Source organism: Perca fluviatilis, chromosome 8, assembly GCF_010015445.1.
Source record: "Perca fluviatilis chromosome 8, GENO_Pfluv_1.0, whole genome shotgun sequence".
Taxonomy (NCBI): domain Eukaryota; kingdom Metazoa; phylum Chordata; class Actinopteri; order Perciformes; family Percidae; genus Perca; species Perca fluviatilis.
The window spans coordinates 13358050-13385359 of NC_053119.1; the positions used below are offsets into that span (position 1 = coordinate 13358050).

A 27310-nucleotide genomic window follows, 5' to 3' on the forward strand; every position below is an offset into this window, starting at 1 on the left:
GATGGACAAGGTAGAAATCTGCACTCGGAAGCGCAAATCAATGCAAAACAGCTGTTAAATAGCTGCAAAGTGGAGCAGCTGCTTGGGAGACGTGAAGAGAGGGATGGGTAGATGAAGATCAAGAAAGAGAGAGACAGGCAGACAGACACAGAGGCCCAGGGGAGATTTTGAAATATTAGACTAAATGAAGCAGGCTTAGTGAGCTTATAGCATATGATGACAGAAGAATGGTAATAAACATGTTTTCACTTGATACTTCATACAGTGTTTGTGACTTTAGCAGAGGGAATAAAAAAGCAGTAGGTTTACTGTGAGTATTTTCTCCATACAATTTAGAATAGAATAGCGCCAAAAAACAATAATAATAACTTGTTTTCTTGTCAAATTATCATATTAACTCTTAGGTTACTTAGACTACAGTTACAATTCATATTTTTTATGGATCAAATGACGCGCGTAGTTATGAACCTACAGATAATTATCACCCGACTCTGCAGTTCCCCTCAGTTCCACAGCGTTTTAGCGTCTTTCAGCTCATTGCTTTGGTTTTAGTCGGCTACTTTAATGTTTTGGTTTCACAGCTCTTATCAGTGTTTCTTTTGCTCCTAAAAAAACAATTCCCCCCCCCCCCCCCCCCCCCCCCCCCCCCCTCCCCCAAAACACCCCCCCCAACACAACACACCACAAAAAAGAGCAAATATTGGACTTACATTCTTCAGGTTGAAATGTGACTCCAAATGTTCAATTAGGCAAATGTTTGCTGACAAGTAATAATAATAACAACTTCACAAGGTGATTACATGTCATGTTTTGTGCTTACAGCTTGTTGCATTGCCCCCAAGTGGCCAAGCAATCAGTTAATGCAGGTTTAAGTTTAGTTAAATCATACTTATACATTTTTGAGGTGCTGTAGCCTACTTGAGTGTATCCATGAGACTTCAAAGTTCCCTCCAAAAATTGTAGTTTTTCTTCACCACACCAGATTTTTTTCCCCCTATTGATGATGATAATAATAATAGTAGGCTATTATTACTAGTAGTAGAAACAGTGGAGTAGTAGGTTATTGTCAGCAGCAGCAGTAGATCAATACTAGTGGTATTATCATGATGAGTGAAATTAGCCTGTTAGTACTCCTGTGTACTTGGAGTTTACAGCAGCAGGAGGAGCTGACTTGAATAGATCTGATTGTCTCCAGTGGACAGTAAACATGTCCAGGCTGTGAGGTATCAGCAGTCTGGGGCCATCTTCCTTCTCTCCATTGCTCAACTCTCCAGGGAGCATCAGTGGAGCAGGTGCTCACCGCCTCCTCCTCCCTCCCTCCCTTCCTCTCCTCTCCTCTCCTCTCCTCTCCTCTCCTCTCCTCTCCTCTCCTCTCCTCTCCTCTCCTCTCCTCATACCCCGCCTCTCTCTCTCTCTCTCTCTCTCTCTCTCTCTCTCTCTCTCTCTCTCTCTCTCTCACACACGCTCGCTCGCTCGCTCGCTCTCAATCTCCCTAAGGACAGTTAACGTGTTGTCCTTCTCCTTCCCACATCACACATCGGTGTGTGTTGTGGTGGGAGATCACACAATATATCGCTGCGCACAGAACCACAATTTATCCACCTAAGGATGAGCAAAACCCGAGGATTGTCTTTTCTTTGGTGAGGCGGTAAGTTGCCTGTTTTCTGTTGTTTTAGTAGCCTACAAAACGTAACGGGGTTTGCTTTGTTGTAGCCTACACTTAAGTGAATAATAAGGTCGTTCATTTATGCGTAGGCCTATAATACTGCGTCTGCTTTTAAAGTTGGTGGTGGTTAAATTGTCACAGAATTATTGCTTGGATATCGTCTGTGGTGCTGAGAGGTGACTTTATCTTGACCTTATGACTTTTTTTATACCTTACAATATTATTATATTATATGGGTTTTCTGTTATGGTAGCAGTTTCGCTTTGATGTGTATGGGAAGTTATATTCTTATTTTGTAGGCTAGCCTACATTTGATATTTTATTGTCTAGGCTACTTCAGAGGGACTGTTGGAGGAAGTGAAAAAATACTTTTCTTTGAGGCTATTTTTAGATTAACTGCTGTAGACTACAACACTCAAAGTGAGCAGTGTGTGTGATTGAATCAGACGGCAATAATCAGACAAACTGGTTCATCTTGACGGACAGTGTGAAGCCAGCAGGAGAAAACTGCATCTGGTTACCTTTTTTCAAAATAAAGCGTTCTTGGCGTTTGTCACAATGACATAACCGAACGAAAGATAGTAGCCTATTGCAAGGGTAAATTCGATCACACTAACTTGCAATTCGTTTCTTTTAATATTTTTTTTGACATCATTGATCGTCCTGTAGGGGAAATTGCATGCTCTTATTTTGAACTTAGTATCCTCCACTTCCTGTTTCGTTGTCTGTCTTGACGCAGCCGCAGAAGGTGAGGCTTGTTGTAGGTGTTTGCGGTTCCTTGTTATGTTATCTTTCTTGTCAAACTTGTCGGTGATCATACACCGCTCCTGTTTGCCCCTGGTAAAGGCCTAACTGACAAGCAAGACAGACCTGAAACACAGCGGTGTGTCACCCAGTTTCCTTGTGATGGTTTGTCACACAGCACCCATGGGAGTTTGAGGAGTCGCTCTTTAATCCGGGACCTTTAACAGCGACTTTATTGTTTGGTTGAGATAGATGCCGCCGGGCGCTTTAGCAGCAGTCAAGCGGATCACGTCGCTTTTGTGTGTGTACACAGCCTGCAGGTGGAGTTCAACACACACACACTCACACGCACGCACGCATGCGCGCGCGCACACACACACACACACACACACACATACACAGGCGCGCTCCATGCGCCATGTGCTGCTCCTGACCTGCCGCAGACCAGCTGCTCAGCAGGGGTTACTGAGTAAACCTCCAATCTCTTTAATTACCTCCTTCTCATATAGATACTGTAAACCCAGCCTGCACTGCTCATACACTCCATGGCTTCAGATTAACCCCAGTGCTTTTATTTCTTTAAATTATTAAAACTTTGTTTATTTCTAAATTAATTGAGGCTACTCAGTGGTATGTATCTAATTATCTGATTTTTTTAATCTCCTGTAGTTTCATATTATTAGAAACTTTTGTAAAGTCCATTAACTGATTGACAGAAAATGAATAGGCAACTATTTTGATAATCTATCAAACATGAAAGATATTTATTTAAGGTCATTTCGAGCATGACCAGAAGGATTTGTTGCTTTTCTATGTTTTGTTTTTTTATAGTTGTAAATATCATTGTGTTTTGGACTGTTCAGACAAAACAAGACAACTGAAGATGTCACCTTGGGACCTATGAATATTTTTCTCTATTTTCTGATGTTTAGTAGACCAAAACAATTAAGTGGTTAATTTCAGAAAATAATACTTCCTTGACCTTCGAAACAGCATTTGAGTAAACAATCTCGCCATTTAGCATCTGTTCTGGAGCCTAATAAGCAATATCATAGACAGTCGTCATGGTATTGTAATTTTCCAAGATCACTTTAAGGCATTCTGGATGTTCAAACTTCTTGACCTCGGAAACAACAGTTTAGGAGCCAATGAAAACAGTCATTAGTTGCACCTTTAAATACAGTGTCGTATTACTTAAATAGTCCCATTCTGTACTAGGTGTAGTGTAGTGCGGCAGTGTGGTAGAGTGCAAGACTGGCGATTGTTTGTAATTTAGCTGTGATATTTTAAATGTGATGTCATACTGGATACTACATTATATATATACTGTACTACAGAATGAAAATATATTGCATAGTCTTAATCTTTTGAGACAAAAATAAGACAGGTTGGACAAGCACAACATGGAGACAGAAAGCAAATTATTTTGTTACAGCTGACAGCCAAAAGTCTGGTATACATGCTGACACATAGGACAGAGGTGATGACAGGAATACATCAACTGCCAAGGCTGCTTTTCTCATTGCTCCAGTCTAATCTATTCAGAGGTAATACATGAGGAAATAATCCATACAATCTGTAAACTTAATTTCCTCAGAGACTCAGCTCCTCTCTGATTTGCTGACCCAAACTTCACCTTGAATGTTACTCTTTCAACACTAACATCATTGTTTACTACAGCGATAGTTGTTTCGCAGCACACAACTCAATTACACCATGCACTTTATACTTATCCAACACCTGCCTGACGGGCCAGTCTATGTGCATCTGCTAGTCCGTTTGTCTTCGTACACCTTTGTGCAGTGAGTGTGTGTCTGTGTGTGTTCTCCCCCCTCGTGTTTGTTCAGATGGTTGAAGTCTAGCCGCTGTGGTGTTGGCACCTGGTGAGCAGAGCCAGCCCTGGGCCAGAAGAGGGGGAACTGTGGCTGTCAACTGTCTGACGACCTGTGTACACCTTTACCACCAACGCTAACACACACACACACACACACACACACACACACACACACACACACACACACACACACACCCTGCAGGCAAGTGTCAGATGCAGCCAGGCGCCCAAATAAACGGAGAGATTGTTTTATCTTTTTGCATCATCTCGGTATCAGAGAGAGGCGAGACTGAGCCACACGCTGCAGAAGAGATCGATGACTGAGGGGAAAAACAGTATTGCGGCCGACGTGATGGTAGAGGCTGTCGAATGAGTGGTAGGAGACTGAAAAAGAGATAGTGAGGAGGAAATGACAAGGCAAAGAAACGATAACGCGGACAGATAGAGAAAGGGTCCCAAAACAGCTGCTATTTATATCTTCCTTCTGTATCTGACAGACAGTGACAAGAAGCTCGTAGACATGTACACTGATTAGAGACACGGAGAAGGGGTCACTGAAAGAGGAAAAGTGCCCTGCAGACAGGAGGAGGTGCAAGTGAAGGCCTGAGTTTAAGGGAGGAGAGAAGAGAACAAAACAAAACAGAGGAAGAGTTTTTCCAATGTAGCCATCCTGTCTTTGCTGACAGCTCACATTTCTGCTCTTAGCTGTGGCGGTGATAATTTATAGACCTTTCACTAACATCGTGACTCTGTTATGATTGCACAGTAAACATGGCTCTGCTCTAGTGGACACACTGTTTAATATAAAACAGAGTAATGACTGCTACACTTCACATACTTTCTCTATTGTTTCTTTTCCTGCTGCATGCTGCTAATTCTTTGCTCCAGCGTGCCTTTGGATGTTGCTTCCTGTTTGTTTTTTCGCTGGAGGTGTTGGTTATTACAGTGTGTGGTTTTTCTGCTCCATTTATCCCAGGACCATAAATGCACACTGGCTGTTTGGTCCCTAGGGGTCACATGCATATGTTTTGTGACGCACGCAATGCCTTAATCTTGAGTCAGCTAATTCTGTATGTGCCCGTCTTTGGATGTATTTCCACAGACGGCTCATTTATGTTTTGTTTTTTTCTTTATCTGATGTTTATGTTCATTTTTATGACTGAAACTGCAAAGGTGACTGGAGCTAGTAAAGCCATTTAGCAGCCCCCGGAGTAACCCTGGAGACTGCTGTGTTGACGCCACTCTGACTGCTATTACAGACAAGTTTAAGAGGCTGTAAAACATTTGGCTACTTTTCTCTCTCTCTCTCTCTCTCTCTCTCTCTCTCTCTCTCTCTCTCTCTCTCTCTCTTTCTTTTTTTTTTTTTTTTTTTTTTTCTCTCTCTCTCTCTCTCTTTCTCTCTCTCTCTTTGTGTGTGTGCTTCTCAGAGGAATTTGAAAAAGAAGTCTGCCAGCTATTGTAACAGCAACAGTAGCTGTTGTTATGATTAGTATCAGCTGTAGGAGCCCAAATAATAATGTCTTAAAACTTAAATAGAGCATATTTTGTGTTAAAAGAATGTGTGTGTGTTTCTGTGTTTCTGTGTAAACTCATTATTGGTCTACTGTTAGGTAACTGTTCGTAAACACAAACGAGGATAGTCAATTTAATGTTAAGTGTTAACACAGTAGCCGACACAAGAATACACACGGTCAGACATGCCAATGTGATGAGGGTTAATGAGTAGGTAGTGTGGTACAACCTCTTCTTCAGTCCTAATGACCTACCCCTGCTCACACACACACACACACACACACACACACACACACACACACACACACACACACACACACACACACACGGCTTTTTAATGAGCTGACAGGGCAGAGCAGGTCCCCCCCCTGCTGTCCTCACAGTCCCCCTGTGTAGTCGGTGTTTGTCTGTTTTTGTGTGTGTCAGAGAGAGAGAGAGAGAGAGAGAGCGCAAAAGTGAAAGAGAGAGAGTAAGAGACACAAAAAGGGTGTCAAAGACACAGGCCTCAACATGTCACACATCACTTACATCATGCAGAGCCTAGTGTGATTGTGTGTTGGTGTGTTTATGTGTGGATAAATAGAGTCACACCCGGATTTCCTTTTTCATTTTGGCAGAGCTGGTAGTTTTATTATTAGTTTGTGGCGTATGTACAGTACGCTGGATTATCTTTTGGCCACGGCAGGTTGGTGACTCTATGGACGGTAGTTGGTCGATGCACCGATGGTCAGTTGGTCCAACACTTTGGTCCTGAGTAATAAATATATTGAAAGTTTGATGAATTGCAAAGAATTGTTGTAAAGACATTGATGGTTCCCAGAGGATGAATCGTAATTACTTTGTTGACCCACTAACTTTTCATTTAGTGCTATCAGCAGGGCAAATTATACACTTCAGATAGGATACTTTAAAACTAAAATAGAAAATATATAATTATAATATACTAATGCCCATGGCCTCAGCACTTTGAGATTAATGCTAACATGCCTAATCATAGTATGTGTGTAGCTATGTTGCATGATAGCACTTTTGTAACTCACCACATGCATGTTACCACATGTTAGCATTAGTATGCAAACTATTTTAATTTCACATAATAAACGGTCGCATGCCTGAAGGTACTTTCAAAAAAGTTTTATTTTCCAAATTTCAAGTATTTTTGCAGTTGTGTTTATAAGCAACTTATGGGAGCATATCTATGCTTAATCTTAATATGACAAAATAAGGAGAATTTTCAAACAGTTTTATGTTCTCAATGTTTTTCCCTTGGTCAAATGTTCAATGTTTCCCTGGGTCATTATGTTGAAATCACCCACGGCTAGCCTACTGATGTTAGCCTATTGCTCAATATGCCCTCAAATTAGCATGCAAGACATTTTTCTTGACTTTTTTTTTATTTTTATCTCCACAGTGGCTCAACAGATTTTTTGCATTCAGAAATCATTTCACTATACCTTTAATTTTGACAGGACAGCTAGGTGAGAAAGAGGGGAAAAACATGCAGGAAATCGTCACAGGTCAGATTTGAACCCTGGACCTCTGCATCGAGGTATAAACCTCTCAGTATATGTGCACCTGCTCTACCCACTGAGCCAACCCAGCCACAATTACTATACATTTTTAAATGAAAATGAGAATAAGGATGCAATATGATCATTTCCTGTATGAATCATATCGCAGTTGCAAAAAATATTCAAGTTCAAAGCACAGTCTAGCAGAAATGGCACTGACAGTGTAGAGTCCTGTAATGGCAACTCTACCGAGGATAAAACCTTTTTGATATGGTTACAACATGGCCTTTCCAATGGCACCATCCTCAGCCAAAACTTAAATTTTTTTTTTGGCCCCACCATTGATTAATAGCAAAGTTGTCTCTCCATTTTTCATTCCTCCTAACTGTTTTCTGGTGTGCAATGAGAATTACAGCCTCATGGGGCTGCTAGACTGGCCTTTTACTTGTGTTTATTCATTCAGTCATCACTTTCAAAAAAAGGCTCCAAAAGGGAGTTAAATGTCTTAATTTGTATTTAGGGCAGTTGTGTGTTTCACCCTCCAACCTCCTGCTGTCCCGGGCAGCACAGGTCAGAGGTGAAGGGTGAAAGGTCACTGTCAGAAAATCTCCCCTCCCCCCCACCTCACCCCTGTCCCCAAAGCAGACAGAGCTGACTAGCAGAGAGACAGAGTGATGGATGGAGGGTTAACACTACCCGCTGACACACACACACACACACACACACACCCCACACCCCACACACACCCCCACACACACACACACACACACACACACAGCTCAAACCACACACACTCCCCCCCCGTCATCACCCTAAACCCTCCTCCTCCTCTCTCTACTCCCTCCTCCACCCCCGACCACCCTCCACCCTCCCCGGAGTGTTTGAGCCAAAAGGAGGAAGGATGAAGAATGAAGAGAGAAAAGAAAACGACAGAGCGCACAGTTTGAGAGAGAGAGAGAGAGAGAGAGAAGGGACAGCTAAGGAGAGAAAATGGAAAGATAGAAAGAGTGACAGAGACGAGAGGAGGAGGAGGAGGAGGTAGGATGGAGAGGGTGATAGATGGAGAAGGAGGGGAAGGAGGAGGGGGACGGTGGATGGGGAGGAGGAGGAGGAGGAGGAGGAGGGGGGAAGTGGATAGAAAAGAGGTCACGTGAGCACGTAGCAGCTGCAAGGCTGAGAGGGAGAGAGAGAAAGAGTCTCACAGAGGAGCAGAAAGACGACGAGCAGGAGGAGAACAGTGAGCAGGAGGGTGAGTGTGTCTGTTTGCATGTTTGGATTATGCTCACATGCATATGTTAGTGTGTTTGTGAATTAACATGAGTAAATATCAGAGGAATAGCCTGTAACAAAAGACTGTAGGGAAAAGAAAGAAAGAAAGAAAGAAAGCAAGAAACAGAGAGATTACGTGTGTTGACTTTTGGTAAATAAGCTCCAGTATGCTGAGATAAACGAGAGAGAGGAGAGACGGGGAGGAAAGAGTGAGTGAGATAGGAGGAAGGAGAGAGAGAAAGAGTCGATAGAAACTGTCTTATCATCTCTCCCTTGATTGCTGGGCTCAGCAGAGACACACACACACACACACACACAGCCTGTCAGGACCTGAGCTTTTACTCTCTTCATCTCTTTCCCTTTTTGTCTATCTGTTTTAGTTTCAATTTGCTTTATCGGCATGACATGTAAATACATAGGTGCAGTCAAAGAAATAATGGAAAATAGTGACTAAAGGAAAGAAAGTAGTAGAGTACTTAACATTAAAGAAAATCATACATCTGGTGTACCCTATTGTCTTCTGGCGTATAAACACATCATACCCGTCAGAAGCTGGACGCATGTTAATTGTATACATTACACACATTAGATGTGTCATACAAAGCAGTTAGATGTAGGTTGACCGGTTATTTGTTATCTGTCTGTGTGGCTTTGTGGCAGCTGGTAACAAACTGAGGAAACTAGCAGGGCCATAAAACCTGGCATTGCTTTTTCAACACTTTGATCATATTTAACTCTAATTGTTAGTTTTACATTTTCAAAACATGCAGAAGAAATGTTTCTCTCGTGGTTTGCATGATTTCAAACCGCAACCTCTGTCAATCTCCACTTCATGTTCACTTACTTTAAGATTTGGCTTCTGTTCATTTTCTCTCCCTCACTTTTCCCTTCATAAATCTTCCTCTCACTCTGTTTATCGCTCTGCAGCTTCCTCTGCCTGTTTTTGCTCATGTGTGTGAAAGCTGGCAGGTAGAAGGTAGACATCTAAATTTGGCGTAATATCAGATTTCAAATACTTTCAATAACAAACTCTTAAGAGCTGACCGCCCTTTATTCTTTCACTTCAAAATCATCTGTGTGATGAGCAGAACATTCAGTAATGGTGTTCAATCTCCATGTATGAATTTGTCATGACTGTGTTTACTGCTGTTGGCTGTTTGTTTGCTCTACCTGTGCTATGTGTATGTCCCTGTGCTATGTGTATGTGTGTATGCATGTTTGAAAGGTGGTTGTGCGTGCTGTGGTGGTAATGAGGTCATTGTTGTAGCAGGCAGGGGGTTGCTGGCTAATTCCAGCTGTAATTAACACTAGTGTGTCAGTAAGAGGGTAGAGGGTGAAGACAAAGGTTACGCTAAGTGTGGCCACTATCCAGTAGATCGATGGGTTTGCTAGTTATCTGTGTGTGTGTGTGTGTGTGTGTGTGTGTGTGTGTGTGTGTGTGTGTGTGTGTGTGTGTGTGTGTGTGTGTGTGTGTGTGTGTGTGTGTGTGTGTGTGTGTGTGTGTGTGTGTGGGGCTGTGTATGTTTATATATGTGTGTGTGCATGCTTGCATCTGTGAGGGTGTAAAACTGCAGTGATACTTAATAATGTTTGCGTGTAGACACTCCTGAAGTCTTAAGATGTGTTGGCTGGCTCCCTTGAGGAAATGGACATGTGTGCACTCATGTGTGTGATTTGCTATTAGGGTCACCGCTCTATTTGACACAGCTCTACTCCCTCCACTCTGTCTCTAGTGGAGCTGACCCACGCGAATGTGCTCACTATGATGTCCAGACACAAAGGCAGAAACACACACACACACACACACACACACACACACACACACACACACACACACACACACACACACACACACACGCCTCCATTCTCTCTGAGCACTTCATGTGTATGATTTACCAACTGTGTTCAAAAACTGATGCATATTCTTACCAAATGATTCAAAGATACATGTTCTACTTTTAGAAAGAGGTGGTAATCAAATGCCTCAGTTGACAAAAGAATCACAGACTTTTTCTAACTGGATTGCCTGTCTTTTATTGAGAGACATCAAGTTGCGATTTGTCCATTTATCAAAGCTCACATATTTCCTCCCACTCTCCTCCTCAGGTATGAACCATGAGTCCAAAAAATCACCACCATTAGGAATGATCTCCACAGCAACTCGCACCACGGCTACTGTCAGTCCCATCAGCCCACTAACCAATGGGAACGCAGTTGCCCAATCTGCAAACTCTGGATTCGCTGCTGCCCTGCGTAAACTGGCTAAACAGGCCGAGGATCCCAGAGGTGAGCAATAACCTTTTTAATGTATCCACATGTGGACAGATTGTAAACAAACAAGATATATATATATATATATATATATATATATATAACATGCTAATCAGTGAGCTTTAAAAGGTGCTGGCTAGGCTAGCCAGCCTAACTGTTTCCCCCTGTTTCCAGTCTATATGCTAAGCTAACCGTCTCTTGGCAGTTGCTTCAGTACAGACATGAGAGTGATATCAATCATCTCATCTAACTCTCCCCCAGAAAATGAATAAACATATTTCCCAAAATGTCGAACTAGTCCTTTAAGATGTGGACGAGGGGTTAATGGCAGAAAATTGCACATTGTATTGCAACACAGTGGCAATAATTGCGTAAGCAGATCATTTCACAGAGCAAGTTTGTGTTTTGTGGAATAATGTAAAACGTTTTACCGCTTGGTAGCTCTTTAGTTGTGTGTGTGTGTGTGTGTGTGTGTGTGTGTGTGTGTGTGTGTGTGTGTTTGTGTGTGTTTGTGTGTGTGTGTCCTCACTCAGCTTATTGGTGTCCTAATGAAGGTGTTGAATAAGAGCTGACCTATCCTGACCTCTCCCTCGCTGTCTCTTCCTTCATCCGTTTCCATTCATCTCCTCATAATGAGAATCTAATTACAGCCAATTATAACAAGATCTCTTTTTCTCTCTCTCTCTCTCTCTCTCTCTCTCTCTCTCTCTCTCTCTCTCTCTGTCTCTCTCCATCATCATCTCGTTTTCTCTCTCTTGCTCTCTCCCTGTAGTTTTTTCACTACGGTACCTCAGGCTCTACATGAGCTCATTCATTCCCACCTTCTCTTCATCTCATTATTTCCTTCTTCTGTCCATCTCTGAATGTGTTTGTGTTTATGTGTGTGTGTCATGGTTAGTGAGTGTTACAGTAATAGAGTAGCGTGAATGTTACAGACAACACACATATACTCTCTCTATCACATTTAACACCTCCCCCTTCCGTTGTGTCACACCCCAGCCTCTTTGAACACCTTCACTTATGACATCTCTCTTTCGCTCTCTCTTTACCTGATTTTTTTTCATTAGCGTGCACACATGCATAATTGTCACGCACTTTCATCTTGTACCATTTTCCTCATCTCTTCTACCTTCTGTACCTTTTTACACTTTCCATTATTTCTGTCACATTTTGCCAGAATGCTTTTCATCAAAATGATTGAATCACTGTTTACCTCGTCACAGGCCAGCACACTGACGAAAAAGGTAGTTTTTCTTTTTCGTGCACCATCTGTTTTATGTCACGGGGGATTGTTTGATCCTGAAATCTTTTTAATCTGATCAGCCGTCTAGCTGCAGTTTATTCCTGCCTCTCCTGTTGTCATTAACCCTCTCTCTCCCCACCTCAGGTTCTGCCCTCAGTGGTGAGTCGTCCCCAGTCTCTTCCCCGGCCACCAGCCACAGTTCGCCCGTCACCACCCCTAAGCGGGGCTCATTAGGGCCCCTCCTGGGCCAGACCAGGGGCCACGGTGTCCCCAGCACCCCTCCAGTTGTCACTATTGCCCCCACCAAGACCAGCAACGGCCTGTGGAGGGCCGACGGACGACAGGTAAGACATATCGTTTATCAACACGTCGTACACGCTGGTGTTCCAGACAAGACATCTGCTCCTCTCGCTCTGTGTATTGTGTACTTTTTGTTCCCCAGCATTGCTGGTTCCTCCTTTTCTCAGTTCTTTCTCTCTCTCTCTCTCTCTCTCTCTCTCTCTCTCTCTCTCTCTCTCTCTCTCTCTCTCTCTCTCTCTCTCTCTCTCTCTCTCTCTCTCTCTCTTTCTCGTGCGTTCTCTTAGCACAGATGAGTCGTCTGTCTCTTTCTGTGTCCTTTATCCGTCCTGCTGCTGCTCCCTCCATTAAAGAAATAGACCCAGTGCTTGTCAACATCAAACTGTCAAAACCAGCCATCCCTCTGTTTTCTCTGTCTTGTCTCATTCCTTCATTTTCATGCTTATACCCCTCTGCCTCACCCCCTCTTCCTCTCACTAATCAGTCCATGTCTTTTTCAGCAACACATGAGGGGTTTGTAAAGAAACACTGGAGGCTGCAGAGACTGGCACCTATTGTGTCCAGCTTCCTGCAGAGAGAGTGTGTGTGTGTGTGTGTGTGTGTGTGTGTGTGTGTGTGTGTGTGTGTGTGTGTGTGTGTGTGTGTACTTGACCCTTCACCACAAAAGGCTTAGGATGTGAAGAGGGACCAGTGTATGTGTGTGTGTGCATCTATGGATGTGTTTGCTTGTGGGTGTGTGAGCGAATTTAAGGTGGGGCGAGGAACCAGGCCCCTCACACAATGCAGGGGTTAGCCCCCACAGTAGCCACTTCCCCCTGGATCAGAGCAGCCTTTCTCCCCCTTCACAAAGACCACTCTGTGGCTCTGCCTGCCTGGGGCTCCCATTCAGACATTCAGAGAGAAAGAAGGAGGGAGGGAGGCAGGAAAATAGAGAATACTATGTTAAGAAAGGAGGGGAGGGAGAATAAGAATGAGCAGGAGAGCGACAGAGAGAGGACTCTAAAGCTGTGCATAGATTCAGTATTTGTCCTTAGGCCTACTGTACGCAGCTTGTCCTAGAACAGGGTGATTTAGGCTAAAGACACAGACTGTTTGTGTGTTTATTGCTGCATCTGTGAAGGCCATTGGCTGTCTGCGGGATCAGAGGTCAAGGAATGTGATGGCTGCTCTCCAGACCCTCCGTGTGTCATCTCCCCTTCTCATTTTGAACCAGTGGATGATGATATAGTGAGAGAGATACAGTCCATCGCTGGTTTGAATCTGCTTTCCATGAGTGCCACATTCAAAACTATTCAAACATATTCAAAGCAAAGATATTTCACTACAGGTCAAGTGGTGTACAAAACTAAGGTAGCAGATTGGGTGTTGCTGGAAGAGGCAATTTGTTTGTGGTTTTACCATGGTTTCTCTGACCTGTATTGCTGTCTGTTGCTGTAGCAACAAGATTTGACACAATGTAGTGGAAACGATGTTTTTTAATTTATAATATACTGTAGTCAAAGGTTTTCTGCGGGTCTATTAATGGCAAGTACGTTGGTCAGTGAAACGGTTTAGTCCAGACCAAAATTTCTCTTTTCATCTTGTGCCATCATTGGGTCAAAATTTGTATTTGTCCCAAACTTTGGTTTATACAAATACCTGCAAAACTAATGACGATCCCATCAGCCTCAGCTGTACTTTGTGTTTAGTGCTGATAAGTAAATGTTAGCATGCTAACACGCATAACTAATATGATCAACATGGTAAACATTATACATGCTATAAACATTAGCATGTTGGCATTGTTATTGCGAGCATAGCTTGTAGCTCAAAGCACCGCTGTGCCTAAGTAGCCTCACAGCCTTAAAGATGATCTTTTGGCGTTTTGCCTCTTTAGTTGAAATATTTGGAGAGACGCTAGAATAATGACACAAGTCATGTCATATTAATCGACCTATTAAGCAGCGACAGAGCCAAGCCCAGAAAACAGTCAGATGGTATGCATTCTTGCCAGCTGTGTCACTATTTGCTGTAAATGTAAATGCTTTTAAATTTGGGAAACTTTTGTAATTTGGGCTTTTTTCCCCCCACGACTGCTTTTGTCATTGTGGTGATTTGAAGGGTGGATTGTACTATAAGCAATCAAGGACTTTGTGGCGACTAAATCCTCTGAGTAGGAAGCTCTTAGAGAGAGAGAGAGAGAGAGAGAGAGAGAGAGAGAGAGAGAGAGAGAGAGAGAGAGAGAGAGAGAGAGAGAGAGAGAGATGAAGGAAAGAGCAGTTGGCCAGATATTAGGATCATCTTTCCACTTTGATCTTGACCTGTTATGACATATCAGACCCACTTTTCCACTCTGCTGAGCCTCTGGGTGCAGCTCGGGGAGGGGTTGGGTGGGGGAGTTGCTCCTTCTCATTTCCCTCTTCTCTTTTCCTGAACTTTTTCCCGCTCAGTTTCAATCTAGCACACACTCAAACCCCAATGGATATACATAGCCTGCTCTCATGCTGTCTGTCTGCCTGTCTGTCTCCCTGTCAGGTTGAGTCGAGTGTTCAGGGACACAGTAGGGAGCGGGTGGGTGCTGAGAACACCCAGCCACAACAGGATAAGAGGACTCCGCCTCACCCCCTGGCTCACCCCTTTGGCCTCACCACCAACTCTGTCATGCAGGACCCTAGAATACAGAGCCTTAGGTAAGTGCAACACACACTCATAGTTTGACCTTATGTATTTGTATAAAAGCAAAGTAATTTTTGGTTACAACCCTGAAAAATCATCAAACAGAACCCATTTGATAGCTCATCAAACTGTTTTTAAGGTTAATGCTGTGTGCACTCGTTCTGCAGTTTGCCTGGGCAGATGCACCCTGTGGTACCCTCGGGTGCCGTCCCAGAGGAATACCTGAGAGCGCTCCGGCCCTTCGCCACCTCAGAAGACCTACGCCTGACCTCTCTACCCCTGAGTCTGGACCCTGCCGCTGCTGCCCACGCTGCAGCTGCTGCTGCTTACTATCATCCTGCCTACCTGCATCACCCGCTGTCCTTACCAAGGTAACAATACCACCTTAAACTCTCAATTCTTTTTGTTCAAGATTATTTTTTTTGGCATTTGTGCCTTTTAATGATAGGAAAGCAATGAAAGGGGGAGAGAGAGGGGGAAGACATGCAAGAAATCATCCCAGGTCAGACTCGAACCCTGGACCTTCTGCGTCGAGGCATGACCCTCTGTATACTTGCTTTCTTTCTTCAATGCACTATAATTTCACTTTAAACACTAAATATTCAAAATTAACCCCTATTAATACTGTCCCTCCATACAGCTGTAAGTCGCTTGGGTACTCTACATTTTGCACACAGACTTTTGCATTCTCCTTGCAAAACAGCTGAGCTCAGTGAGTGGATACACCCACATTCTCATGATTCGGTCTACTTTACCCATTCTAACACCTGGAGGGTTTATTGAACCTTCCATGTGATTTTGCTTTATGTTTTGATCATTTCTTGTTGGAAGACAATCTCGTCCCAGTCTCAGGTCTTTTGCACAGGTTTTCTCCAAATGTCTTATTTGGTCCATCCATTTCCCACAATTTTAACCATCTCCTTCCTCTGAAGAAAAGCAGCCAAACCATGATGCTGCACCACCGTACAGTGGGATGGGTGTCAGGGTGATGAGCTGTGTTGCTTTTACCCAAACATAACGCTTTTGCATGTTCAAAATGTTTGGTCATCTGACCACACACCTCTCCACTTTTGTGTGTCTCCCAGGTGGCTTTTGGCAACTTTCCACTTTTATGGATCTTTAAGAATGGCTCTCCCTCCCTAAAGGCGATTTGTGCATAAACTTTGTTATGACAAGTCTCCCACCCACTGTAATCTCTGCATTCATCAGAGTGATCATGGGCCTCTTGCTGCATTCTGATAGCTCATTTATGACTGAAAGTTTAGAGGGACGGCCGGCTCATTGTAGTGTCTGATACCCTCCATTTCTATTATCGCTGCACAGTGCTCCTTGATGTAAAGCTTGGGAAATCTTTTGTACCAACCGCTTTAAACTCTCCACAACATATTCCTGGTGTTTCTTTCCATATTTCTCGCTTACACCTCTGACTATCACAGAGATGCATTTATAGACTTGATTACACACACTATCTAACATTATTTAGTCAACTTATCCTCCTCACTGACCTGGAGAAGTGCTCACTGAGTAAAGCTGATTTTTGATTTTTATTTTTAAAATGAAATACCAATAATTTCTTCCACTTCATAATTGGGACCCACTTTGTTGATTCTTCACAAAAATTACAGTTTTATACTTTAGTTTGAGCCTGAAATGTGGCAAAGGTCAAACGTTCAAAAGGTAATACTTTAAGGCAGTATGTGCCCGCTCTACCAACTGAGCTATCGTGGCCACATTAACCTCTCAATTCTTAACCTCTCACACTCATGTTATTTAGTCACCCACGGAATTTCAGTTTAAATTTTAATCAGGACATTTGATTGAAAGGTGCAGCCGTAGATTGAAATAACATCTCTGGTTTGGTTTTTTTCTCTCATTAGGAGATTGTTGTTGCTTAAATGAGGTGCTGGAAAAAGCAGTTAGAGTACATCACTTACAATACATGTGATGTTATTCAACAGCATGTTTTATCCAACCAAAGTCTTTAAGGGGAAATCTAAGGGGAATTTTGGAAACGTCAGTGTACGAATGCTAAACCATGCTGCTCTGTGGTTCACCAAGGTAACAGAGATAAACACGCCATCTTTTCGCATGACTAAAACACCACCAAACCTTCATCTTGTAGGTAGACTTCTGCCATGTACCTGTGTTCACTGCCCATTTTTGTTTTTAATAGAATGCATGAGTTTTCAGGAGTTTAAGTCAGTGTACATGTTACAACAATTACCACATACAGTAGACCGCAAGGAAAGGAAACCTTATTTGAACAGCACAGTTCATACACAGTGTAATACAGAGCGTTTTGATAAGACAATGAAGCTACAATAAAATGTGAATAAATACTAGAGCTGCAAAGATTAATCGATTAATCGATTAGTTGTCAACTCTTAAATTCTTCTCTCCTTTGTGACAGTAAACTGAATATCTTTGAGTTGTGGACAAAACAAGTCGTCTTGGGCTTTTGGGAAACACTGATCCACATTTTTCACAATTTTCTGACATTTTAGAGACCAAACAACTAATTGATTAATCAAGAAAAAAAATCAACAGATTAATCGACTATGAAAATAATCGTTAGTTGCAGCCCTAATGAATACAACTGATTAAAAGGGTACTTTAGTTAATTAAACAATCAAAATGTTTTAATTTCAATATACTTATATTGAAGTTCACTCTGTGCTCACTGTATGTGTGCTCTCAAAATTAGAAATAGCATGTTACATACACACAGATCAAAGTATTATTCAAAGCAGTGGTGAAAAGTTCATCACATGTACACAGGGTGTTATCGTCTCTACTTTATGTTGGAATACAATGAAAAAATGGTGCGTTCTGTTAAAGACCAGGAGTACTCTTGTAAACACCCCTTTTCATTTTCTAACTTACTACCTGTATTTTTCTTTCAATTTTCTGTTTATTACCACATAACACCTACATCATCTTTTCATCTTCACTGCTGCAATGTTACCTTTACATATCAGATAATCGTCCACCTTTTCTTTGTTTATTTTTCTTTTCTTCTTCTTTTCTTTTCCCCCCCTACATTTTTCACACTTGGCATGTGCAGATATAGTCTGACTGGTTTGCCTGTGTCCATCTGTCCATCTGTCCGTCACAGGATGGAGGAGTCCCTGTGTCTTTCTGCGCTGCGGTCACAGTTCTACTCTGTGCCTGCAGGGGGCGCCTTCTCTCCTCTTCACCCCTCTGCCCTCCACTTGCACCTGCCTGGAGGCCGCTACCCAGGAGAACTAAACCACACAGCAGCGCTAGCTGAGAGGTAACACACACATGCATGCACACTCTCTCTCTCGGGCTCTCTCTCTCTCTCTCTCTCTCTCTCTCTCTCCTCTGTCTGCAGGGCTGTGTAATCTCTCTCTGCAGGATAGGTACAGGTTGCTGAGTGTGTGATATTTATAGCACACACCCCACAGTGCCTCCTATACACTCATCACACACACTGCCCTTCATACACACACTGCACACCCATACACATGAATATGCAAGCCAGTGCATACATTAAATCTCACACATAAGGAAGTCTCTTTCTTTCTTTCTTTCTCTCCATTTTCCTTCAGCACTTTGAGCTCCTTTCTCAGTTTCACAATACACCGTGTTCCCCTGTGGCATAATGCACAGGGGAAATGTTTGTGTTTGAAATGGATGGTATTTATCGTCTGGTTCTGTAATGGCTCCTGCGTATCCTGTAGGTTTGTTTGTGTGCTATTGATTGTTGCTGTGTGTGTGTGTGTGTGTGTGTGTGTGTGTGTGTGTGTGTGTGTGTGTCCTTTTCCTGTGGATACCTATTAAGTGTTCATCTGCTCTTGCTCAGTCATGCTGTGTATGGATTATTTTCCTCATGGTAAGTGGAGAGTGTGTGTGCATGTTTCTGTGTGTTTCTGCAAGTGTGTGTATGTTGGAGCAGAAATGTTTGTGTGAGGTTCACCAGTGTGTGGTTAATATCTGCCTCATGTTGGGTGTTGCATCTCTCACCCTCGTGTGTGTGTGTGTGTGTGTGTGTGTGTGTGTGTGTGTGTGTGTGTGTGTGTGTGTGTGTGTGTGTGTGCGTGTGTGTGCATACTTGTCAACCTCCCCCACAGGCTACAGATGGAGAATGAGCTCCGCCAGCGAGAGAGAGAGCAAGAGCGTGAACGAGAAAAAGAAAGGGAGCGCGAGGCAGGGCTGGAACGAGAGCGGGAGAGGGAGAGAGAGAGGGAAGAGGAGCGGGAGAGAGAGCTGGACAGACAGAAGGAGAGGCAGAGGGAGAGACATCAGCAGATGGTCAGAGCGGCCGAGAGCCACTACCTGGCTGAGCTGCAGGCTCGGAGGGCACCACTGGAGGACAGGGCCAGGCCAGGGGAGAGGCTGACCCCGAACAGACTGGGTACCTACACACGAACACACACACACACTGATGTATGTGTGCACACATGCAGGCACATACACAACTAGATAGCGTTACAGTCCGGACTCAGGGAGAAGCAACATGAAATACAGATGACTGAGTTAAATTTTACTCATTGGAATTTATAGGGGAGGAGAGAAACCCTTCAATAGTTAGTTTTTGGTTTTTTAAATAAACCATAACCATTTTTTTGTCCTGCTACTGTGAGGCCTAAGAATGCTGATGTTGGTTAGAAAATGTTTCTGTCCAACACTTTGGTTTCGGCCAGATTGCCATGGAATTTGGTGTTGATATTTATGGCCCCCAAAGGACAATTACTTATGGTTATGGTGATGCTCTGACCTCTCCTCTAGCATAACTGTTATGCCAGAATTTATTTTCATATAATCCATTGGGGCAAATTTATTAACTTGAAATATGCTTTCCCGAGCTGGTGTCATCTTTAGGCCAAAGTAACAACTTGGCACACAAGATATCTCATAATCTAAACTAATGCAGACTTGCTGAATGCCATGTCTCTTAAATGGGTCAGTGTGTAAAGTATACTACGAATATATATAATATATAATATACTATGAATCTTGAAGATTGGATAATGTGCCTTTTGCGTTCATTTGGGTGTGTTTCCTTTTACCAGATTGACATTCACACTATTGTAAATGGATAAGGACAAGACCTACTGTTGTTTATAGCACAGAAGTCAGTCGTGCAGAAACAGTTAATGCACTTGTGTGGCTCAGTGGCATGTTGAAACTTTTTTTAAATAATATTCAACTATGGCAGATGAATTATACCATACACCAGATAATAGTGCAACCTTTTTTTTTTTTAAGATTATTTTTTGGGGCTTTCCCCTTTATATGTGACAGTGGATAGACAGGAAAGGTGGGAGGGAGGTGGGGATGACACGTCGGACTCGTACCTGGTTCGCTGCAAAGGACTCAGCCTACATGGCGCACGCTCTTACTGGGTGAGCTAGAGGTCGACCCATAATAGTGCAACCTTTAAGAAAATATTTATATTTCTTTCCATCCAACTGGTACGGCTGTAATAATTTGCTATGCTGTTTCATATTGTGGGTCCTCATAAATATTGCAGACTTTTAGAGTTATTTCTTCTCTCTACATTTACACTTGAATTATGGCACAGTCCAATCTGTTGGATTTATTTATGGACTACGAATAAAGATATAAGGAGTGTATGTATTGAAACTTAATGAAATGTGAGTGTGTAAACAACCTACACAATGCTGCAATGCACATTTCTTTTGGAACTTTTCATTGGAAGTTTTTATTGGTAATCCATCATCTTTTCCACCTTTGTCAGAACCGCATTGTAAGATGCTGAATGATGTCTGAATAAATCAGAATCATCAAACTGTCTACACACACACACGTGCTGTCGGCATAACACGTCTAAGAACTAATTCATGGTTTCCCAACTCCACTGTTTCTCCAGATAAAACCAAGGACTTTGAGCACCCAGGTTTCCCAGCACCCAAACCTCTGTCACTGCAGCCTGGCCTTCACTCCTCCAGGGGCTCTATCCCACATCCTGTGCCCAGCCTGGTGCCTTCTCACATGGGGAAGCATCATGCTGCTGCTGGGGGGATCCATGGAGCTCTGGCAGCTGCCATGATGACTCAGAGGGCCAGCGAGGCGGCGTGGTTAACACGACAACGGGGGCAAGGGCAGGAGAGGGAGGGTCCGCTCGAGATGGGCCTCAGGTCACCTGGGAAAGGGGCGGAGCTAAGGAGAGACAGTCACAGGTGAAAAGAGAGTCAAAAGAATTAATTTTAGAAAATGTCTTATACTAACATTTTAAACTTCTGCAATGTCACTCTGTGTGGTGAGTTTTTGAATATAAATGGAATTTTATTTTGCTCTTTATTTTCCTAAACAGAACCAATTCAGTCCATCACAAGCCAGGCAGCAAAGATCTACCTCCATGCCTCGGTGCTCCACCTCCCCTTATCTCCCCTAAAGGTCCCCATCATCCTCCTGCCCCTCCAACTACACTGTGGAACCCAGCCTCCCTCGTCGACACCCCCACAGACTCGCGCAGAAAACTCAACCCTCCTACACCGCCAAGTCGGCCACCTCCAGGACTGACCAGAGCCGACAGGCCCCCCCTGAGCTGGGGGGAGAATCTGGAAGAAGGAGGCAGGGGGAGAGGGGAAGGCACAGAGAGATACACCTCACTGAGGGGAGCTAGTTTACAAGAAGCAGGTTCCTGGAACAAGGCAGAGCAGGACAGAGCCATCCAGAGCCTCTATCACCGGCATCACGTCAATAACCTCCACCAGAGGTCCTGTGTGCCTCCGTCTATTTCCGGTACCTACACTGACCTGGTGGGACGGTGTCAGGCAGCCTCTCCGTCTCCGGCGAGGGAGCAACAGGGCCAGCCGCCCGACAGCATGCTGGTTTATGACGAGGTTCTCCAGCAGCACCGCCGGCTGCTCAGCAAACTGGACCTGGAGGAGAAGAGGAGGAGGGAGGCCAGACAGGGAGGTGAGCACACTGATGAAGGATAAAGAGGAAAGAGAAGGGATTTATGGGCAGGAGGGGGGGGTGTAGTAGGCAGAAGAGATGACTATATATACTTTGACAATTTCTTTATGATGAAATATGATTTCTCTCTTACTCTCTTTTTGTCAGGTTATTACTATGACCTGGATGAGTCATATGATGAGAGTGACGAGGAGGAGGTGAAAGCCCATTTGAGGAGAGTGACGAAACAGCCCCCACTCCAACTGGATACATCCTCCGAGGTGCATAAACGTCACTTTATACATACATACGAGGTTTGAAAATGTTTGATATTCACCTGCCCAAATCTCTCTCCAAAGAAAGTGGATTTCCTGCGTGTGTGTGGTCTGACCACAGTGGCCCATCGCGATGAGCTTCTAGCGCGAAAGAGGAGGAAGAGGAGGAGGATGATGAGAGAGCGCAGCGTCTCTCCGCCGGCTGTGCGGGGCAAGAGAAAGGCCTCTTCACCTCCAACACCTACAACTCCCTTAACTACGCCGTACTCTGCCGAGCAGATGGACAGCACCGCCGAACTGGATGAGAAAAAAGACTTTCTCCTTATGTTCAACCTCTCCCATGTCAGCCCACAGCAGAGGAGAGGTAACAACCTGTTTAGTATCCACACACATCCTACGTGCTACTCTGCTCTCTTCTCAGTCAGTGCTGGTGATTCCCCGTGGAAAAATACGACACTGAGTTTCTCTCAGTTTTATTATTTGGCGAGGCTGTAGGAGGGGTGAGAAAAAAATAAAGTGAGGAAGCATCTCGACAGGAGGTTGTGGCAGGATTTTCTACTTTCTCCAGCAAGGGTAGATTTTAATCCACAGCCTGTCAAAATATAGTATAGACTGCTAAAAATGTATGAATTTCTTATTAAACGAATTGTAAAACTATTATAATGTTAAAATGTAAATATACACATTTAAAACATATGCACACAGTGTATATACTGTATGAGTTTTGGTAATATATGTATGTCACAACTACAGTAACCCTGCAACAAACACTACTTTCCATGACTTTTTTATTTTTATTAATTTTACCCACTTATTTACAAAAAAACATGAAAATCTTTAAGACAAATCATAATACAAAAAAATCCAGGATTTAAATATACTGTCTGCAGGGCTAACTCTCTGTTGTTTAAACGTTTATTGTTCATTACTTGCTCATAGGGACGCTGGGGCATAATCAGCAGCTCATTTGAGCTCCCTCTCAATTTTTCTTTTAATTTCCTGTTACCGGAAGCATTTTCTCATCTGTCAACATAGAGGACCTAGTTTACTGGGAACTACGGTAACCAGATTTTGGATGAATACGAACATACAATCTGGGTTAAAATCTGTATGAACCAATCTTCTCCTCTGAAAACCCCCTTGATGTTTTTAGGTGAAAGCTGGTAGAAAGAATCAGCCTTTGTTAAATGTGTGTGTCCATAGTCTGTCTGTGATGGTGATGTACTGGACGTTACCTCAAGTCACCCATTTGCTGACCTTTTTCCGTTAGTTCCTTGTGCCAGTCAATATTTTAAGCCTTATTTTCAAATATGAATGACAGGTGTTGTCATTTTGTCTTTTTCTCTGTAGATAAGGACAGGACAGAAAAGCTGCTGAGGGCCATTCAGAGGAAGACTGTGACATTAGACACACTCAGATATAATCCCTTACCTCCGTGTAGCAGTCCTCCTGCTCCCTCAACTGGTGAGACACACAGACACTTTAGAAAATACCCACACACACACATATTTATATGCATGTTTAAAATGGCAAAATGGTTCTAAGGAACTGCACAAATTTGTTTTTAGGTGACTCCTCAGCCCCTCTGCCCAGTCAACCAAATGGACATCTGTACCCAGACTCTCCCAGCCCCTCCCCTCCCTACTTACACAAACCCAAACATCTACCCCATAACGACACATTCAAACCCTCCGTGGACACCAACACTGCCTGCATTCCTCCACCCTTGGCCCCTCACCATGAAAAGGCTGAATTTATGGAGGCTCAGCCAAACGGGAGGCTCCAGGGCCTCCAAAACGGCGTTGTTGCTTCTCCTCAGAAAAAGGAGCCCAATCCTGTGCAGAATGGACGGAATCGGCCCTGGGAGAGGTTCACACCTGAGGCCTTTGCTCAGCACTTCCACCAGGCCGTGCTGCAGTCCACACACAACACACTGCAGAACAAAGGTTAGCCACTCACTCCCATAGGTGCATGACCATTAGGCTTGATTGTGAATTTTAAAATGACAATGTTCTGCCACCTAGTGGTGTTTGCATGTAATATCCTAGCTGTTGAAATGGATACTAGTAACCAAATTGGTTCTAAAAATGGCTGCAAAAGCTCACATTGGCCTTTTTTGTCTCACTCATTTCTTTTAAGGAGTTTCAAATTGTGTCCCTGAGGCCGGCATGAAGGCCGACCGCTCGTTGCTTCACAACGTCACTCAACTGAAAAGTTCCCCTCTGAACCATGCCCCTCAGCATGCACACGTCAACGGCCATCACTTCCATTCCCTTGTAGCCAGCAGGGACACTCTGGGACCGCGGGAAAACCTGTCTGATGAGGACGAGGAGGAGTCTGGTCAGGAGGAGGAAGAGGAGGAGGAGATGGAAGAAAATCCAAGGAAGTGGCAGGGTATCGAAGCTATTTTTGAGGCCTACCAGGAGTATGTGGATGGTGAGTCGGTGTCAAGCCATTTTTTGTTTGTAGCCCAAATTTGTCTCAGAGGGCTTAAAGGTTACACTGAACAACTGGTTTCCTCATAAACCCTTTTGGAGATTTTAGAGATGTGATTATTATCCACATTCAGTAAACAGTGACCTTCATTAATGGATGAAGTGCTGCTGTTGTTACTTAAGAAATTTCTTTTTAAAAAACACGTCATTTCTGTTAGGGTGTTACCTATTTGTTTTTGGGATGTAAATCAATGATTACTATTAGATGTTACAAGCCTTGTATTTATATTGCTATCAGTGCAGTAGATTTTAAAAAATGCATCATGTAGAAGTTTTGATGCAAACTATATAAAAAAAAAAACCTTTCGCAGAGGGCCCAAATATTTTTGTCAGAGGTCTGGACTACAATTTACCCTCAGATCATTTGTGTGAAAGAGATATTAGAATAGGTATAATTTCCCCTTATTTGTGGTGTGTGTGTTTCTCTCTGTACAGAATGGAGTATAGAGAGGCAGGTTCTTCACGGGCAATGTAAAAGACTTGAAGCACAGAATTACAATCTGACCAGAACTGCAGAGCAGCTCTCTCTCACTATGGGGGTAAGTACCTGGGACCGTATCTGCATACAGATTTGTTTCCCTTCATCTTTTAATGTCAGTGTTCCATTTTTTCTGTTTATACTTGTAAGCGATTCAGCTTAGTGCAGAAAGCCTTGGCTCTGTAACAAAAGTTGTGTCCGTCCTTTCGTTTGTCAGGAGCTGGTGAGTCAGAGGCAGAACGTGAGAGAGGAGAGGGAGAGACTGCAGGCCCAGCTCGAGCACTTCAGGAGGTGTTTGACGCTACCTAACATTCACTGGGGCAGGGGGCAAGTCAACGGGCACACGCCGAGGTGACCTCTGACACCAACTCCCTGACGGATACGCCTCTTGACAGCGAAGGAACAGTAACAAGAACAAGACGGACTGGAGCCAGACCACTCTCTGCACTCGAAGCACTTGAATCCTTGTCTTGTTACCTCTTCTGGGCAACCAGTATATGTTACCTATCTGGAGCCAGATTCAACTGATTACCTGCCATGTTTGCCACGGTAACCATAAACCATGGTGACCATACAGTCTGGGCATTCACGCTCTCTATCATTTCTGCCTATGGATTGTAACAACACCGTGTAGGTGAAAACAGCATCTTTGTCACAGTAACGCTAATGACTCCCACTAGTCCCTGAGTCAGCTTTAAGGACTTTTCACCATTTAGCTCATATCATATCAATTTTGTGCAAAAACTGTATCGATCCGCACTAATCCGATGTATCACTCGGCACACATCTGTAGCCTCTCTGGACACCAATGAGAAGAGACTAAGCGTGCAGTGGTCACTTGGTTAATACTCAGAGAATGAAAATTGAGTCAAGGAATCAAAGCACACCTCAGGCCTTAAACTTGATAGGATGCACTTGAAGTTGAATTGGGAGTAAATACTTGACCCTCCTATGTGTGGTATAATGTTGTACTGTCTACTTAGCACCGTATCTGAAAGATCAAGCTGTTTGGGTGCTGGTAAAGCTTCTCCAGAGGATAGGAAACATCTAAAAGATATAATCTATATAATGGCAAATGGTATCAATTAAGTTCTTTTTTTTTTTTTTTAAGTTAAATAAATTTTCCATTGGTAATGTCACTTGTAATGGACAAAGAATTTTGTATGTTTTATTGTTTTAACCATTTCCTATGGGAAGCCATATGTTTTGTTTGAATTGCTGCTGGTCAGAATAAATGAATGATGTTAGGACAGTTGTATTTGAAAAACATGTTATGTGATGTCAAAATGTTTGGGGTTGGAAGACAACTTGGCAAATGTCATTTCTTGTCACACATTATGAAGTTGTCATGACGATTGCTCAGACGGTTTATCCCTGAGTCTGTGTCCCTCCACATGCCTATAAATGTTAAGAAAACTTGGAGAATAGAATTTGTGATATTTTAAAAATTCTTGGTACCTGTAAAAGGCCTATTGCAACATTCTGCACATGGTCTTACTAATTGGCATCACTTGAGTGAAACTACAGTACTTTTAGACATTTTGAAGGTGTGTGTTGAAAAAGTGAAAAAAAAAAAAAAAACGAATTATTTTTCAGTTCCAATTCAGGACTTTCAAAACTGATACAGGATATGTTTTTCACTTGATACTCATAACAAATTGTTTATGGGTGACATCAAAATCAGAATGTCACTATCCCTCTGTGGATAACAAAGAAATACACCTCTTTCTTTTTTGATGATTTGTTTTGTTCAATTCAGATTAAAAAAAAATATTCACATTACACATATTTATAATTTCTGCCCCTTTCCATCTGAATAATAAAATCCCAGGAGCCCGTTCCTACAAGCACAAGCTACAGTAGCAATCTCCCCAAATCTCCTGACCTTCCTGCGTCACCTGTTCAGTCTCCTCTACTTGCTGTGAAATCCTGCATATTTGTTTCAATCAGTTGTCATGTAATGTATTATTTAGACTGTATAATTGTGATGAATTATTTATTAACATATATTGCTGTACATTCTGATGGAAATTTACATTAAAATATTTGTAAAATGTCTTTTATCGGTGATTGTCATTTATCTGGGGAGAGTTCATTCTCATTCCATATCAGTTCCAAGGTACTCTGAGCAATTTTTCGGGAACAAATGCCATGTCTGTTTTCTTTGGTTCA

General features: G+C 43.0%; 1 protein-coding gene across 6 annotated transcripts; it reads left to right on the forward strand.

Annotated features, from left to right (window-relative positions):
• Positions 1-1478: 1478 nt before the first annotated feature.
• Positions 1479-27196, forward strand: LOC120564411 (genetic suppressor element 1-like). 6 transcript variants are annotated; one of them, XM_039809342.1, is made up of 16 exons: positions 1479-1648; positions 10643-10822; positions 12195-12394; positions 14862-15016; positions 15170-15373; positions 18067-18276; positions 19097-19380; positions 20860-21169; positions 21304-21911; positions 22059-22171; positions 22250-22529; positions 23516-23629; positions 23734-24111; positions 24305-24601; positions 25096-25199; positions 25356-27196. In XM_039809342.1, the coding sequence occupies exons 2-16, from the start codon at positions 10645-10647 to the stop codon at positions 25491-25493; spliced, it is 3573 nt and encodes a 1190-aa protein (XP_039665276.1). In that variant the 5' UTR covers positions 1479-1648; positions 10643-10644; the 3' UTR covers positions 25494-27196. The 6 variants fall into 6 exon arrangements, with proteins under 6 accessions (XP_039665276.1, XP_039665278.1, XP_039665275.1 ...); XM_039809344.1 differs by having other exon boundaries at positions 1479-1640; XM_039809341.1 differs by lacking the exon at positions 1479-1648 and adding an exon at positions 2483-2711.
• The last annotated feature ends 114 nt before the right edge of the window (positions 27197-27310 follow it).